We start from the raw sequence: 17,613 nt of genomic DNA, 5'->3' as shown, positions 1-17,613 counted from the left end.
GTTTTATTTCAGTAAGTTGCAGGCATCCTGTGCTCTGTACTTTCTTCTGTAACCTCAGTGTTAGCTTGTCACAGGTGTGTTGCAATCTAATTAGTGAGCATGCTTTTGTGTTTCACTGGGTATTCAGAAATACTTCATGGGATAGTGTGCTAAAATTTTGTCGCATTCTTTCCTCAGAGTAGGCAAACCCTAGGCTTAGTTGCAGCTGGTATTTCTTTAAGCTTCATCTCTAGTTGCACTCCATGTAGGATTTGACATGTCCTGTTCCAGTGTCTGTGGATTGTGGTTGTGTAGGTTAAGAGGGTATTTTAAATCTTGGTCCAGTTGAATAGCCTGTTTTCCTCTTGTCTCAAACAGATACTATGTATAATGGAAGTTTCACTGACAAACTCAAGTTTCTTTTTAAGTTGCACATCCCTCCAGGTGAGTAAGAGGCTGTTCCTGGCGGGTTTTTTTGTTTGTTTGTTTTTGTTTTTTTAGCTTTTCTCTTTTCCTGCAGTCACTAGCTCTGGCTGCAGTTCAGTCCGGTAGCTGTAATATTTTTTTGCGGGGTGATGTACGCTTTGGGAAGTACTTAATACATTCAAACACCGTTTCCGTTTTGTTCGTAGGGATGATATATGAGTCTAAAGCTTTTGCTTTTTCTCCCTCCTTTGGCATGCTTCGGAGCTCCAAAACCACTTTATTCAATTATTTATTGCAGCTTTTACTGAAGTGGAATCTCTAAGCCCTTCCAAAGGCGTTGATCTTTCAAAAGAAGAACTGATGCACTTCAGTCAACTCAATGGTAAGTGTGTGACTTTGCCTGCTGAATACTGGAAGGATTCTGTTAATTATCTCATGGTGAAAAAATGGGGAGTTTTCTTCTGAAACCCTCCTGAAATCTGATTCGAATTCACCTGTTCCAGCAAATCATGTTACTGTTAGCAAGAATCTTCTGAGAAGATGTTCTGTAAATAGCTCTGTTGTCATACAAAGCAGTGCAGAATTTGTGGGTAACCATCTCTCCTCACAGTAGTTTTCTTCTGTAGCAGCATGTGGCTTCATTATGAGCATCGTTTAGGGGCCATTTCATTGGCAGCTGCACACAGAATAGTGATGTTCTGACCTGAATTGGGTATGCCTGATGAATGAATTCGAAGGCTGCAAGTGTTTACTGAAATACAGGAGTATATTTGGTCAGCATTTTTCAGCATAGTAGGAAGCCTTTCTGTTACAGCAGTTGTTGAAATGGTGGCCATTGCAGTTTCATTGCATTCAAGAGATGATATTTCCTGCTTCAAGAAATTTAGTAACCAAATATATGATGACTCTGAGACTGGGTTTCAAAATTCTTTGTTTATATTTTAAATCATGTAAGTTGAAAAAAATAATCAAATATGGGATTTAAATTTATGGAGTTGGAAAACTGTTTGGTTTTACATCTTCAGAAGAAAGATCCTTTTTGATTTTTAGGAACTATCCAAAAGTGTCTTATCCATATCATGTTGATCCTGTCCTCAGCACTGTTCAACGCATGGACCGTAAAGCATTCTGAATACTTGATATGGCTGATTGTAGTTTTTTGCTGTCTCCAGCATTGTGGTGGCTTCTATTTTTTTCGGAAGGAATACAGATTTTGCCACATGGTTTCTTTGTGGGGGAGGTCTTTTGGGGGTCTTGCTTCTTAAGGAAAGGATTTTTGATAAAAGGAAGTGAAGTAGTGATCCTCCTTTCTCAAAGCAATAACTTTTTTTTTTCTTCTAAACTCTAGTTTCATCTGCTGGGGATAGTCTTGAAAGTGATGCTTTGAAGAGCAGCCCAGAAAAAGGTAGAGAATCCTGGAGTCTTTTGTGGGAGCAGGGTTTGGAAAGTGCATGCTGACAAAGTACAGTAACTCACATAATCTCCAGTGTAGTGCTAACATTATGGCCACTTCTGTAAGTGTAGTCCTGTGGAGGAGGGAGTGAAGTAAATTCTGATCTTGGCCCCACAGCTCTGAAGGAATGACATGGGGGATGCAGTTGTTCTGCTCACATACCTCATAGAAGCTCTCAGTTCTTGTTTGCTCACTTCGTTTATTTATTTATTTTTCTCAAATAGGGAAGGGCAAAGTTGATATTCAGGCCTATCTGAAGCAATGGCAAGATGAACTCCTTAAAAAAGAAGAAAACATTAAGGATTTGCCAAGAATGAATCAGGTAAAATTATCTGTGTCAGAGTATCACGTTCCTGATTTTTCATTTCTGTATTTCTTTTTAAGTTCTGTTAGTATTTTTCTAAAGGTTTCTTAGGATCCCTTACATTCCAGACCTACATGTTAATGATGACACTGTTTATTTTCTAAACTACTTTAACTGTAAGTTTACTGTAGACTGTAAGAGGGGGGCTTACAGACACACAGGTTTACCAGGGTCCATGACTATACTGCCAGTAGAGCAGTTTTTTGCAGCAGTGCCCAGCAGCTGCAAGCACTGGATTGAGATTGCAGTGTGTAGTGAAACAGGAGAGTTGTGTTGCTGTTTTCTGAATAGTCTTATCTGTGTATCTGTTCAGTCTCAGTTCATCCAGTTCTCAAAAACTCTGTACAATCTATTCCACGGAGATCCTGAGGAGGAACTGTTGTACCGTGCTATAGCAGTGGTTACCAGTCTCCTGCTGAAGATGGAAGAAGTTGGAAGAAGGCTTCAGAGTCCTACATCACCAGTCAGAAGTCTGGCTGCCACAACAGAGGTGTCTGCTGAAAGCCCCCAGAAAGGACAGGAGGAAGGCAGCTCTGAGCAGACTGAAGGCAATGGAGCACAGAGTCTGAGAAAGAACCACGAATGGTCTTTTGCCTTTGAACAGATTCTGGCATCCTTACTGAACGAGCCAGCCTTTGTGAGATTTTTTGAGAAACCTCATGAGATAAAAACTAGAATAGAGAGCGCTAAAAATTTACAACTTAAAGCAAGAACTAGAGTGTAATTTCCTTTGACTCTGAATTAAGTACATAGAGCACTGGCAGATGAAGGTTGTTACTACGGAAATTGAGTACGTTGTTTACATAGGGAATGGGGTTTGAAGATTTAGCTTTAAATGTCAGATTACTCGTATGCTTTCATGTAAATAAAAATAGTTTGAAGCACAATCACTTTCTTGCATTGTTAGTAAGTTTCAATCCAAGCAGGAGCTGAAGAATAAACTGCCTATCATACTATTAAAATATGCAACATTGGTAGGAAATACTAGGTGTGACCTGTGACAAACTGACAGCTGTTATGGTGTGTGCTCCCCACTGTCATTTCTATTTCTGTGATAAATGTCATGACTTCTATCTGGACATTTTCCACTTAAAATGAATTGTCAACAGCTCAGAGGTTGACTTCCAGGTTAGCTATTTCCAAACTTGCACGTGGACAGGAACATGGTGAAGACTAAGAACAGAAGTTTCAGCTGGTAGCTACAGTGGGTGCAGGAGCCTCAGGTTAGGGAAGAAAGCAGCCCTGCTCACAGTTCCCTGCTTTGGTGTCACCAGTGGTCCCTGTGACAGATTTCAGCCCCTCATCGTCACTTTGCAAACTGCCTTCTCTTGGCCCGTGTCTCAGTTTTTGCAGTGTGGCCCTTAAAACTAATTTCCTGCTTTTGTAGCTCAGCCTATATTTGAGATCTCTTTGTATTTTCCTATCAATCCTCTTTCAGTTTAAGCAAAAATGGTATAAGCTGCTTGGTCTACTAGGTTGCAGGCAGATGCAAAGGCTGGAATAGATTGCTGAAACGAGGGGAGAGCAGTGGCTGATCCCATGGTGGTTATCACTAATCTTGTAAGAGCCATTGTTGGCATCTTAGGAACATGGTGAAGAAATATATAGCGCTTGGAAGGTCCAAGGACAGACCATCCTTAGCTGCTTCCAGATAAGCTGGATGCTGACCTTGGCACTGTTAGGGACAGATTACAGTTGCTCCTTTGCCTATGCTGGGTCCACACCCTAACCAAGTGATAATGAATTCTTTTTTACAGCTCTGTGGTTTATTGCTGCTTTAATATTTTCTGTCTGCCAGGATTCATGGCAACAACAAAATGTTTGTGAACCTCAAGTGGAATTTTTTATGTGCATAAAAATGATGTAGTGAAGATGCTGGGGAAGTAAGCTCTGCCAGTGCTTTCCTGGTGGAATTTGACATTGTAGCTTGTGCTACAATGGATTTACAGAAAGTTGGGGAGGCCTGTATTTTAACAACATTAAACAGGTTCAAAAGAGCTGTTTTTAAAAGTCTGTATGACAAACTCTCTCTGCAGAGCAGCATTATTTTTATACTGTGCATGTTTTTTGTAAAGAAGCAGAATGGGGATGGTATCGTTCACTATTGGTTGCTTTTCTTGCAATACTAAAAGGAACGAGGAACAACATGACTTTCATGTTATAAGCTTGTTGAAATGCCACCATTGCAAATTGGTATTAAAGTTCTTGTGCTGCTTCTAAAGAATGCAGTTTTGATCTGGAATAATGAATGTATGAATGACTTTCTCTCCCCTATACTCTCAGGTATTAGTTTTATTGAGCAAGCAGTAACTCCAAAAAGATATTTGTGAAAAATTATGAAGATTTTTTCAGAAACCTTTGTGAAGCAGTCCCACTTGATACAGCATACTGCTGCTCTGTATATTGGTGCATAGAATATACAAACTAACTTATTCATATGTATGTTTCTGAGGCAAACTAGGGCAACACTGTGTAAATGTTTTCCTGATGCTGTTTGCGAAGCACGGAGCAGATGATAACTGATGTTCTGGTCTAGGATGTGCTCAGGTAAGGTTTGCTAGTGTGTAATTCTTATGTAAGCAGCTGAAGATGAACAGAGCCCCATGAAAAGAGATACATCTGCCCAAGCAAAATGCTTTTGTAGGTCCATGGTGGGTACTGCAAATTTCAAGAGACATTCAAAGGTATAGGCTGTTCACTAAGCTACGTAGCACAGGGACGTGAAAGTCTTAAAACTCAATTACATTTTTTGGTGGAGGGCCAAGATGTTTTTTAAAAAGTACATACAGGATGAAATTAAGTACAAAAGACTGTACAAGGAACCTGCAAAATACAGTGGCCCTCTGTTATTACATAGTTTGGTTATGCAAAACTGAGCAACTTCTTGAAATACCAGTTTCTATTACAGTCAATCCAAGAAACTATAGAGCCGTTACCAATTGCACAGCAATCCTTGCCAGTTGTCATATCTGTGTTACAGAGGGGTGACCAGCGTGTGATTTAAATATATATATATATCTAAAATGTATTTGGTGTTGCAAAGGTGAACCCGTGATGGCATCGTACTGCGGGGGACTCGGCGGGTGGGCACACTTGTGCTGCAAGAGCTCAGTGGGGAAGCAGCCCGCTGTGCTCACAGCCCTTCCCTGCAGGGGGACTTCCATTCACGTTGTCACTTGGAGGCTTTTAGATGTGGTTTTGAACTTTCAGCAGCTTATCCATCAGTAGCGAGCGGCGTGGTTAAGTAAGTACAGACGTGTCATTTCAAATCTGTCATTTTTTTTCTGTAACGATCCCCATTATCTCATGGTCCTGTCTTAGGAACTAAGTGAATGTGCACCCATCACATAAAAGCACACGCAGCAGCTAGCGTTAGGTCGCTAACACTGCTGTTCATACAGTTTTTAAATTGCACTCTGCTGCGGTGTCACCAGTGTGACCAGGCAGCTATGCCATGGTGACTTGTGCCAGAACGTTCCCAGCAGCTGTTGGTGCAAACTGCACAGCCCCTTTGGGCCATCATTATCGCTGACACACGCATCAAATGCCTTTGTCAAACGTAGCCCTGTGCCCAGGGGTGCAGCCTCTGAGCCTGGTGTCCCCCATTGTGTGGCACTGGCTGAGCTCCGGCCAGCACGAGGAGCAGCTGCTGTGCCCCGCTGTGTGCTGCACTCAGCAGTGGTCACCCCAGGGCCTGAACACAGCGCAAGGAACAGCCCTTGGGCCTTTTCTACCACGGGGTGAACTGTTTGTAATAAAACTGGGGCTTAGAAATGGTCGCTGCTGTGTGATTCAGAAAATGCCCCATCTGTGTCAGTCCATTCCTAAGACAAACCGCTTGTTCCTCATTCTAATGACATTCTAATAGTATATTTTTAAGAAGAAATTGCTAATATATAGCAAGTAAGAGGTAGCCGTATGTTGAATCTCTTAGAAATTTCTCATCCAGTTGTACTATCCAAGAACCTGGATAGTGATTGTGGATTGTGACTGCAGTTGCTGTCTGGACTTAAAATGAAGTACTGCAATTTGTCTCCAGGAAGAACAGGCTATTTTCTTTGCTACAGCTTTGTCACTTTACCAAGAAGGCAACACATCTGTGTTGGCAGGTTGGCTTTTTATACAACGTGTTGTATGTAAAAGTACTGTAAGACAAATGGGGTGTTAAATAAAATATGTTTCACTTAAGAAAAAATAATGTGTTTGAAGCACTGTTCTTTCCCACGATAGCCTGCTTCAGAAGTTTGTTCAAAAGCATCAGTTATGTTAAAGACATTCTTAGGAAGGACTGAGCCATAGAAAAAGCACAGTAGGCCTTTAACCTCCCCTAAGGGTGAGGAAAAGAGTGGACCCAGGTTTTGCAGACTGGGACCAGTTCAGCCTTGTGCACAACCTGAGCTTGTTTCCATGCTGGGATGGCTGCTGAGTTAGTCCAGGAAGAGTGGCATTACTCATTTTTGCACCCAAATTAAAACACGGATCGTGTGCCATGGTGCCTTGTTCTTCCTGGCTCATGCTCTGCCCCTATCGCCTCTGGCAGTGGTCAGGAAAATCCCAGTCCCTGGCTTGAGCCCCATCCCTCCAGCCAGTGTGTACTTGTGTGTGTGACAGCTCCTGCACTCCTGGAGAGCAAGGAGCAGAGTCCGGCCCTCCAGCTGACCGGTACTGCCTGGGAAAAACAACAGCACAGTTGTGTAAGAGGTCTTACAGGTATGCTTTTATTTCTTTCTTTCTTCCTTTCTTTCTTTGTTCTTTTTTTTCTTTTTTTTTTTTTAATTTTTTTTTTGAAAATACCATGTATAATCTGTTTAAAGCTTCTCAAAATGCACAGGTTCCCATCCAACGGAGCTGTGCAGCGACATAGATTCAAGACAAGAATAAAATCTTTACTCTTCATCTTCATAAGACACTTTCTTTTTCCCATTACAAAATACTTTTAAGAATAATAACATTTATAAATGTATCTATATTTGACATCATATAAAATAAACCAAGATTTATAGTCACTTCTAAGATTTTTCTTCTTTTACACAGAGTATGTTACAATATATACAGTCAATTTTTCGCTGTGTTTGTCAAACCAGCCTGATTGCACCACCAGGCTTTAGCTTATATGTACAAATACGCTAAAAGTGCAAGACTTTAGTAATTAAAGCTGCCTGTGTTTTCAGAGGTCTGGAATTGTGTGGCCTGTAGATAGAGATACACACATACATACATATATATGTATATTACAAACACACACACCTGTATATCTATATATGAAGGGAGAGAGAGCTAGCACATGGGTGCTTGTGTGCTAGAAAGCCTCAGGATGTCACTGAGCGCTGGTGCTGGAGCCCAGCCCGTGGTGCAGGCAGCACCGCTCACACTTCTGTTCTCTCATCAGCACCCAGGGGGGAACCAAACCCACCAGCAACCCTCAATTCCAAAGGGATCCCAAAAACACAGGTCGTAGCTATCACCGAGGTAAATGAACTCACCTGAATAAGAAGATTCATTTAGTCATTAATTCTTTGAGTGTGACTGATAACTAAGGCAAAAATCCCATGGCCCTGAGCCTGCCGTGCCCGGTTGGATGCAGGCTGAGCAGAGGCTCTGGGATTTTGGCCCACGGCACACACAGCTCTGCCCAGGTGGCATCAGGCCCACGAGCGGCTGTGCCAACGGCTGGGGTGGGTGCTGGAAAGAAAGGGGGGGTGTGATAAAGTGCATGTTTTAGGTTGCTTGTTTCAGCAAGGCCAATCTCACCTGTAAACATCCTTGCAAACCTCCCCTGCTCCCTGCTGCGAGGCTGTGAGCGATGGACAGCCGTGCCCCCCCACAGCCCTCCCCATCACCATGCAGCCCAGTGCCATCAGGAGGGCTGTGGAAGGGCACGGCCCCATCCTGCACACCCCCCACCCCCAGCCCCTCTCCTTGCAAGGCAGTGAATTCCCTCCGTGCCAAGCACTGCTCACAGGAGCGCAGCCACACAGGGCTGGCATGATGGGGGGGACGTGCAGGACAGCCACCGTGCTGCAGCCTTCTCCCAGCAGCAACACTGAGACATAAACTGCGTACAATAGTGTATCCTTGGTGTAAGTGTGTGCCTCTGCGTGTGCACGTTTTCCTCCCCACCTTCCTGCAAAGCTGAAAGCAACGGCCTACACCTTCATCTGTGTTTGGGCTCCAGCAGTGCCCACGGTTAGTGCTCAGCCCCCAGCGCCTCAGAAATGTAGGTGTTCCTTTTCCCTTTGGAATGACACAAACAGGAGGGACACAGCTATACACCCACTGAGGAGCAGACTAGTTTTCAATTCATAAATATAAACATATACTTAAAAAGTGGCAATTTACAAAAATACAATTTATTGCTGACCCTATGGGCTTGTAACATCGCCTGTGTCACTGTGATGGGTTTGTCAGTCTGAAATCTGACCGAGCAAAACCACAAAGTTTGCTGTCATATGGTGTTCTACTGTGTTGGTTTGTTTTCATGTTAAGAAACATATACAACAACATCCACCTGGATCAGAACAGAATGACAGAGGAGAAAGAGTAAAGGTTCTTTGTAGGTAACCTGAAAAATATTTGGCTACAGGGAGTAAAAACCATATAAATTTCTCTGCACTTGTTAACCAAAATAAAAGATGAGGAATATCTTACTGGTTGTGATGTGAGCTGGTTTAACAACAGTAAGAAATTCAGGCAAAAGTGGTGTTACATAAGTTAGCAGCATTATCCAATCTCCTGGAAAACAAAATGGTGGGGTTGAGGTATAGAAATAAGGAAAAACTCCACGACGGACCTACGAGAGCGAGACGAGCTATGTACACACGGGAGCCCTGCAGTGCTGCGGGCGCTGGGATCAGCATCACAGTGACTTCCAGCACCGCGGCCCTGATGGGACAGGGCTCGTCTGCAGTGCCGCCATCCCCACGGGGACCTCAGCCAACCTGCACGCAGCCGGGCGGCTGTCCCCTCCCGGTCAAAGATCTGCAGCCAGCACTGGCACGGCTCTGCGACCGGCAGCAGCATCCCGGCCCCGGCCCCAAGCACACCTTTCTGACCAAGTCTGCAGCTCCGGTGGGCGGGAGCCCCAGGTGAGCATCCTCCTCTTCCTCAGCTCCACGGTGCGCTCCCTCTGGGACAGGCCTGGCTGAGACTCGCAGCCCACGGGCTCTTTTGAGCGGTGATGCCAACAGGAGACCCCAGCTGGGCCCCACGGCAATCCCACTCTGTGAGGTGGGGTCTCGCCGGTGTGAGCGGCAGTCGGTCAGGGCAGCTGCATCTCAGGCAGGTCAGGCAGGTTGCAGGGCTGGCCCTGTGTGTGGCGGCCCTGCGGCTGCGGGTGCAGGAAGTAGCTGAGGGGGCTCTGCTGCGGGAGGTGGGGTGGCTGGAACACACGTGGGCTGGGGCCTCCTGGCACGGCCTCAGCTCCTTGCATCTGCAGGGAGACACAAAGGCAGACGATCAGACCTGTCCCAGGCCCAGCACCCCTCCCTCGCTGTTGTCCAGGGGTACCAGAGCCCAAGGGTGATCTGTGCCCACCCAGCGGTGAGCTAAGGACAGAAGAACGTGGTAGGGTAGTGGGATCCCATCCTACCAGCCCTACAGACTGAAGGCCTCTGGCAGGCAGCTGCAGCACAGCTGCAGGACGGGCAGCCCTATGGCTGCTGCCCCACAGAGCAGGCTTCATCACTTCGCCATGGCACTGAGGCCCGACTTGCTGCTGACTGAAGCTTTCACCTCCTGCACGCTGCCACGCTGCTGTTCTCAGGGCTTACAGCAGTTCCTGCCCATGCTTCCAACAATTTATTTCCCACTCCAAATGCAGCCCTGCAGTGTAACTCCAGCCCTATCTATTCCTGTTCTTGTTTTCTACCATCTTTTCCAGGACAACTATAGCTTGCCTCTGCCAACCCACCAAGTCTTGGAGAGCACATTACTCATTAGTTATTAGTTTCAACAGCCCTTCTCCTTGGCAGCCCTGTTCACTTGGCATGCACTGATGCAAACATGCACTGAAAAAACAAAACTGCCTTTCCCAGAGTTTTGTGTTGGGAAACAACCTTTTATTGAAAGGAAGCAGTGACTGCAGCTGATAAGAACCCGTTGCTATGCTGAGACCTAGCAGCAGGAGGCTTGTTTTCAAGGGGACCAATTCCTTATCGCCCATCGCTTCCACAGTGGGATTCCCACCCCAGGCCCTCTGAATGATACATTATACTTGAAGACCTGGCTCTGCCTTCTGCTTGCTAAGGGACAGCTGGGCTTGGAAATACAGCCTTGAAACTGGGTACCAAGTCAGGTTGGAAATGCTGTGCACAGAGGCACATGCAGATATAGTGGATGGAGGGCACACGAGTGCACAATTCAGGTATAATCGTGGTCAGCTAAGCACCGTTTCTTCCCCAGATCCCACCCCAGCCCTGCACACAGCCACAGACCTTACCTGAAGGTAGAGACGGTGCTGCTGAACCTGCTGCTGTGGCCAGGGGTGGAGGTGCAGCGGGGTGCTGCCAGGGTGGGCCACAAAGCTGCCATGGGGGAGCATCACGGATGGGGAGAACACAGGCGAGGGGGCGGGGGGCCGCACCGTGCTGCTGCTGATGGGCTGCATCTGCGTGGCGGGAGGCAAGGGCTGCTGCTCTGCCACGAATCTGCCACGGGGAAGAAAATCCAGTGTGAGAACCCAACCCTGGTTTGGCTGCCCAATGGAATCAGAGCAACAGGACTTGTCAAACTGTGCCAATTCCCACACGAAAGTCCCTCTCCTGCTAAGCGTTCCTGACTGGAACCACAGGGAATCAGATATGTAAGGCTGTACATCTCTGTGACTTATCAAGCACTTGGTGCTTTGCAAAAGCCAGCAAAAAGTTAGGAACACTTTTCAAAAAAACAGTAATTAAGAGTTCTTTGCAATTAAATAAATACATATTCTCATTACTTCTCCTAGCTAGCTTAGATTTTGTTTCCTTTAAGTCTGGTTTGTTTTCATGTGATTGCACACAGGTTTTTCAAATTTCTGGAGCCATGAAGCAGCACCCTGCTCCAACACCACGTTGCAGGGACAAGCAAGGACTCACTTCCCTGGCTGCCTGCTGGCGCTGCTCGGCATGGGCTGGGCGCTGCCATTGGCGGCGGGCACCATGGCCTGGATGGACTGGTCCAGCAGCATCCTGTGGTGAGGAAAAAGAGGGGGCAGTCAGGGCACGCCAAGTCCAGACTGCTGGCTGCCAACCTCTAGGAACAAGTCCTGTAAGCCCTCACTGAAAGCATGCAAAGTAGCACTGATTCTCCTCGGAAAAAAAGCCAATGCAATAGGATGCTTTTCATCACCCACGGAGGTGGGCTGAAAATTGCCACATCTTCCATGTCAGAAATACATTTTTACAGATGTGAGATCTCTAGCTCACATAGTTTATGCTGCTCCTTTAAAGAGTATTTTGCAGTGTCTGGATCCCAGGGACAGCGCCTGCAGTCCTCTTCCTGAAAGGCAGTTGCATAGTTTGGAGCAGTTTGTAGCTTTGTACAAAAGAGTAATGTTTTTGTCACAGACCTCATCCTGGCTGGAAAAAAGAGACTCTGGGACTCTGGAGCAAGCAAGACAGGGCTGGGAGGATAGTTCTTACCTGAGGCTCCTGTCCTGGCTGTAGTCAGACTGCATCTGCCTTTCACCAACATCAGTTGGCAGCTGTGCAGCCACTGTAATGGGATGTGCTTGTGAAAACATTGTGGGGTTGTTGTAGAGGGGCACTGAAATGCTCGTCTGCCCTGGCAGACATGTTGGCTGGGCCTGGTTTCCTCGCATTAGGTGCTGCTGCTGCTGTGGTACCTGAAATGCAGGTGCAAATGCACAGATCAGGTTCTGAAGCCCAGTTATGCAGCTACAACAACAGCTTCAAACTGGAAAAAAGACAAAGAAAAGCTGAAGTTCTCCCTGAGTGAAGTGATAGGAATGGAATATGTCTATGAGCACAAACACCTCATTGGCATTTGTCACCCTTCTATGATCCTCAGCTGCAGGAGGAATTCTTTCATCTAAATAAGGCTCTGGAGAGACATTATAGCTGCCTTCCAGTACCTCCTGGGGCCTTCAGGAGAGCTGGGGGGGAACTCGGTATCAGTGAGTGCAGTGTCAGGGCAGGGAGTAATGGCTTCAAATTAAAAGAGGGGGGATTTAGGTTGCATATGAGTAAGACATTCTTCACGCAGAGGGCAATGAGGCCCTGACACTGGTGACAGAGCTGTGGGTGCCCATCCCTGGAGGTGCCCAAGGTTGGACGGGTGAGCCCCCAGCCTGAGCTGGGGTGAAGGGGCAGCCAGCACACAGCAGGGGGGGGCTGCAAGATCCCTTTCCAACCTAAACCGTTCAGTGATTCTATACAGTGAAGGCAGACCCAGTGATGCTAAGCTCATTTATCACAGCTGCCTTCCAAGACTTCTCTGCCAGAAACGAGTTCCCCTCTGACAACCACCAAACGCTGTGTGCCACCTGCCCACAGGTGTGAGCACAGCCAGGCACCTGGGAGGGAGTGCTGCAGGGCTCCCTGAGGAACAGGCGCGGGGTGGACACAGGGGGACCCCCGTAGTGCTTGGCCATGGGGCCCGGCTGTGGGGCCTTCTTGGTGCTGGGCTGCCGGGATGGCGGCGGGGCTCTCCGTGGGCTCTGACGCTGTGCGTTGTTGAGGACCAGTGGGATCGGCTGCTGCATCAGCATCTTTAAGGAGAAAAGAGGCACGGGTGCGTTACACATCGGGAAGGGATATAAGACAGCGCTTGCTGGGCGACTGCCACTAGATGGTGCTTGGGCTTTGCTAGAAAATAGGGGTTCTGTAGGCTCCCGCCCTATGCTGAAGGGTGCAGCTGGCAGGGCCCCAAAGGAGCTCTGCTGGGCTCCTCGCTGCTGGGAGACCCTCCTGCCCCTAGCAGGCCTCTGTCAGCACGTGGGCACCGTGCCTGCAAACACAGCAGCACAGTGAGCTGTGGGAATGGGCAACCATGTCAGCATCTGCTCAGATATTCGGAGCCACGACTGCCTGGTGCTGGCACACGTTGTGGGATGGCATAAATGGCATTAACCTCTGGGATCACTGTGCAGAGTGAGTTCTGAACAACCTGACCCCTTCCTTGGGATTGTTTTCCTAAATCATGACTCTATCATTAAGCAGCCACTGATGGCTGCTACCCCTCAGGAGACACCTTGCCAGCCACCCCCATGCCTGGGACGACGCTGTGCATTCATCCAGAGCTCATTTCCAAATGCTTAATGCTGCAGATAACTGTCACTGATCTGCGTGCTCCAAGGCAAAGCACAGTCTGGGGGCAGGGAAGTGGTACCTGCAGGTTGGAGTCCTGCACCAGCTGGAGCTGCTCCTTGATGACGTGCAGCTCCTCCTGCTGCGTTTTGATGTCCGCTTGCAGAATGCGTGTCCTCTCCTCCAGCTGCTCCTTCAGCTGGTGCATCATGCCCAGCGGGGCTGGGAAGTGGTACACGGGCTGCAGGGCAGAGAGAGAGCATTGGCTTGGGCCAGTCCCACTGCACATTCATCGTGATGCTTTTGTGCAAGACAGGCAGGTTACTGGAACACCAGACTAGCTATGATTTATAATTGTCTTTTTTTGTCTCTCTCTTCTTTTTTTGGCCTATCTCAGATCTGTCACGTCACCCCCTTCTTCTATCAGGCCGTAACACTGTTGTGCTGTATCAGTCTGTGCCAGCTGCTCACCACACAGATGAGTCTTCAGCAGCCCCAAGCGGTTTGACAGGTCTGAGCCTTCCTTTAATCTACGCTTTCAGCATCCCAGCTTGGCTTGGGGGCAAGGGCCCAGCCCTCATGCTCATCACACAGCCCCAGCACAACCCCTTCCCTCCCACCCAGCTTGGGGCAGGGGCTGCATCACACCACGTACCATCACGGCCTGCTGGGAGGGGACCGCCGGCTGCTGAGGGAGGTGTTCGCCCGTGGCTGGAGGCGTTGCTATGGCCTAAAAATGAAAACTTTGCTTTATTGGAGGTCTCCAGCCTTTTAACACATGCAGACCCAAGAGATGTGTTGGGAGATAGAACTTGGCCTGGAGGAACAACGAACCCCAAGACAGCTCTCTTCACTTCCGCCATGGCCCCAGGAAATCCCAGCCCTGGCCCCACACACCCGGAGCCGAGGATCAGAGCCCTCCAAGAGTGAGACCAAGGCCCGCCATCTGCTCCCTCCCTGCACCGACCTGAGCGCTTCCAGCCGCCGCCAGCCGCAGGGCTGCCTTCTCTGGCACCGCCGGCCTGGTGGAAGTGCTGGTGTCGGTGTGCCGCATGGACGAGGTGGCTGGAAAAGAGACGCTTTGCTGTCACACGGCAGCAGAGCTGTGCCCGGCCACCCCCGCTCCCACGAGGGCGATGCAGGACACAGCACCACAGAGTGTCAGAGCTGAAGCTGAGCAGCTCTCACTGACTCAGCCCCAGCCGGTGGAAGCCCCTCACCCGACCCCAGACCTGGGAGGGTGCCCTGCCCCTCACTCCCCCACCGAACCGGGCACCTACAGGCAGAGTCGGAGAGCGCGGTGTGAGAGGAGCGGCGGGAGCTGTGCGACGACAGCGACATTCCCTCCCGGCTGGCATCTTGGCTGCTGCCACAGTGGCCCACCTCTAGGTAGCTGCCGTGGCTCTGCAGGAGAGAAGCACATGAGAGGAGGTGCTGGGGGGGAAATAACAAGGTGGGTGCTGCCAGCCCCCTCCAGCTGACCCCAGGGCTCTCCGTCGATGGTCATCCTGATGACTTTACCCTCCCAACCCATATATCCCAGTGGGAATAGCCAAACCTAGTGCGTCTGTGTGGCTCTGGAGCTGTCACCAAAACAACGGATGGCAGCTGGTTTATGGCTAACAGCCCACAGCATGACTGTTTCACTGCAGGATGTGTTGACCAAGCTGCCCGTGCTGTCGTCCTCCCCATGCCTCCCCAGGAGCTCCCCACTCCTTTCCCCAAGAGCAAGCAATGGGCACAATTGCCCTACTGCTCCTCCCACTGCCTTGCACCAGCAGATGCAGCTTCATGGCTGCAGAAAAACATCACTGCTATCATATGGGAAGGGCAAAATTACAGCAGTGTGCTGTAGTGAGAGTAGCTGCTAACAAGATGGCCTCTGCTCCAGCATAAAAGGCCTCTGGGACAGTGCCCACAGTGCATCCTATAAGTAATTTCTATAAAATAATGGCTGAAGAGCAGTTGAGGCTAATGGAATGATAATTACACAACAATGCTCACAGAGTGGCTTCGATTACCGGTCTTATCTGTAAACTACTGAGAGGAGGAATTTGAAAGGAATTGAAATAACCTTATTAATTGGACAGGCATGTTGGGATGCCAGACTGATTCAAGCCATGAAAATTACTGCTCTGGTCACATTCCTGCAAAATGGTGCAAAGAAAGCTGAAATCTGGAATAAGAACCAATGCACTGTTTTCCCGGTACTTCTGAGTACTTTTGTCTGAGTATTGGTGCCAAGCTGGCATGAACCAAAGAGATGCATGGTGGTACTGCCCTGCACTCAGAACAACTTGGAAAAGCTGAGCAGTGGCAATGCAAATGCTGGATTTGCAGCTGCATGCCTGCACCAAGACGGGGTAGCTCAGAGCCATGCAGCGTGTGACTCCTGAGCAGCTGTTTGAGTCATAGCCCTGGCAAAGACTTGGAAGGAGAAGGGAATATGGGAGAAGGAAGAACAGGTAACCTCTCAAGATTGAATAAAAGGTGGCTCTGTTCATTCAACTGTGAAGAGATGCAGTACCTTTATAGAAGAGGATGCCAGTTCAATTGATGACTCTTCAAGGCCAAGATCTCGCCTTTTTTCAGCTCGGACTTCTGCATAACTAATAAAAACAACAAACAAAATTAAACCGTTGTGCCTCTAAAAGTCTGCATTTGCTCCCCTCACTATTTTTTCCTCTTAAATTATATTTACAGCAAACAACGCTGCATGATTCACCCTGGGATATATTGGAGAGAATGTTGTAAGGGCTCTGAGCAAGTTGTGGTGTCAGAATTAGGACTCCCGAAATGTGAACGGGTGAAACCTTTGCAGGGAGCAAGAGGCACTGCTGAGCTGAGCTTACTTACAGCAGTGTGGGTCCCTGCACAATAAATTCAGGGCCTGAAGCACAGCTCAACTGCCTGAAGCATGGCAGAAGCAATACAGCCCAGAAGCAACTGCTCTATCTGATGTTTGCTTAAAATAGCACTCTGCATGTAGTTTATACCAGCGTCTCAACCACCAACACCTGTGTATTGAGGTGGGGTGCCCTCAGTCTGTGCTTCTAAACGTGGGAAAGATTTCCAGTTCATTTGTGCTTTTTCTTCCAAATATTTGACAGGAAAAAGTAGGAGCGAAAAAAAAAAAATCACAACAACTTGATTCCTAAGGAAATGGATTCTTCAGGAAAGATGCACTGAGCAACAACCTGACTCAAGTTAACAGATCAAATCAGAACGTCGCTATTTCTTCAATCCCTTCAGCAAATACACCTGTGCTCTGAGCACTGCTGTGTGCTGACAGTGGGAGGCAGCAGGTCCCTCACACAGCTCAGCTCGTTCCAGCCCAGCTCTGCCACCAAGCCTGCAGCTGAGCGCAGTGCAGGGCACCTGGGTGCTGCTGGGGGCGAGGAATGCAGCCAGCAGGACAGCAGCCACCTTCCTGCCTGAGTACGTAATGCTCTGGGCAACGGTTTGGTAGGAGATGTACCACCCCATTTCACACAGAATCACAGAATGGCCCAGGTTGGAAGGGACCTCAAGGATCACGAATCTCCAACCCCCTGCCACATGCAGAGCCACCAACCTCCACATTTAATACCAGCCCAGGCTGCCCAGGGCCCCATCCAACCTGGCCTTGAACACCTCCAGGGACGGGGCATCCACAGCCTCTCTGTGCAGCTGTTCCAGCACCTCACCACTCTCTCTGTAAAGAACTTCCCCCTGACATCCAACCTCAATCTCCCCTCCCTCAACTTCAAACCATTTCCCCTTGTCCTGCAGTTATCTACCCTTCCAAAGAGTTGATTCCCCTCCTGTTTGTAGGCTCCCTTTAGGTACTGAAAGGCTGCAATGAGGTCACCCCGCAACCTTCTTTTCTCCAGGCTGAACAAGCCCAGCTCCCTCAGCCTGTCCTCATAGGGGAGGTGCTCCAGTCCCCTGATCATCTTTGTGGCCCTCCTCTGGACCCTCTCCAACAGCTCCCTGTCTTTCTTCTACTGGGGGCTCCAGACCTGGACGCAGTACTCCAGATGGGGCCTCACAAGAGCAGAGTAGAGGGGAACAATCACCTCCCTGTCCCTGCTGGCCACCCCTCTTCTGATGGAGCCCAGGATACCATTTGCTTTCCGAGCTGCAAGAGCACACTGCTGGCTCATGTT

At 48.5% G+C, this 17,613-nt stretch overlaps 2 protein-coding genes across 7 annotated transcripts in view; one reads left to right on the top strand and one right to left on the bottom strand.

Annotated features, from left to right (window-relative positions):
• The window catches only part of TBC1D8B (TBC1 domain family member 8B), a 31,549-nt gene extending 28,440 nt beyond the window's left edge, over positions 1-3,109 (top strand). Inside the window, exons 17-21 of the mRNA XM_031602686.2 lie at positions 358-423; positions 704-787; positions 1,754-1,810; positions 2,083-2,180; positions 2,536-3,109. Of these exons, the coding sequence (XP_031458546.1) occupies positions 358-423; positions 704-787; positions 1,754-1,810; positions 2,083-2,180; positions 2,536-2,946 (716 nt within the window). The 3' untranslated portion in view covers positions 2,947-3,109. The remainder of the gene's footprint in view (positions 1-357; positions 424-703; positions 788-1,753; positions 1,811-2,082; positions 2,181-2,535) is intronic.
• Positions 3,110-6,912: 3,803 nt separating this feature from the next.
• PASD1 (PAS domain containing repressor 1) overlaps positions 6,913-17,613 on the bottom strand; it is a 46,825-nt gene continuing 36,124 nt past the window's right edge. For 5 of the 6 annotated variants that reach the window (XM_031602688.2, XM_090150310.1, XM_090150309.1 and 2 more), the window contains 10 exons: positions 15,993-16,074; positions 14,746-14,869; positions 14,433-14,530; positions 14,121-14,195; positions 13,548-13,706; positions 12,733-12,927; positions 11,840-12,042; positions 11,294-11,386; positions 10,660-10,867; positions 6,913-9,651 (listed from right to left, as the gene is read on the bottom strand). In XM_031602688.2, the coding sequence (XP_031458548.2) occupies positions 9,481-9,651; positions 10,660-10,867; positions 11,294-11,386; positions 11,840-12,042; positions 12,733-12,927; positions 13,548-13,706; positions 14,121-14,195; positions 14,433-14,530; positions 14,746-14,869; positions 15,993-16,074 (1,408 nt within the window). In that variant the 3' untranslated portion in view covers positions 6,913-9,480. The remainder of the gene's footprint in view (positions 9,652-10,659; positions 10,868-11,293; positions 11,387-11,839; positions 12,043-12,732; positions 12,928-13,547; positions 13,707-14,120; positions 14,196-14,432; positions 14,531-14,745; positions 14,870-15,992; positions 16,075-17,613) is intronic. The other variant, XM_090150312.1, reaches the window with a different exon arrangement.

Source organism: Phasianus colchicus, chromosome 14, assembly GCF_987193195.1.
Source record: "Phasianus colchicus chromosome 14, bPhaCol1.hap1.1, whole genome shotgun sequence".
NCBI lineage: Eukaryota > Metazoa > Chordata > Aves > Galliformes > Phasianidae > Phasianus > Phasianus colchicus.
This window is presented reverse-complemented; position numbering and strand designations above follow the sequence as displayed.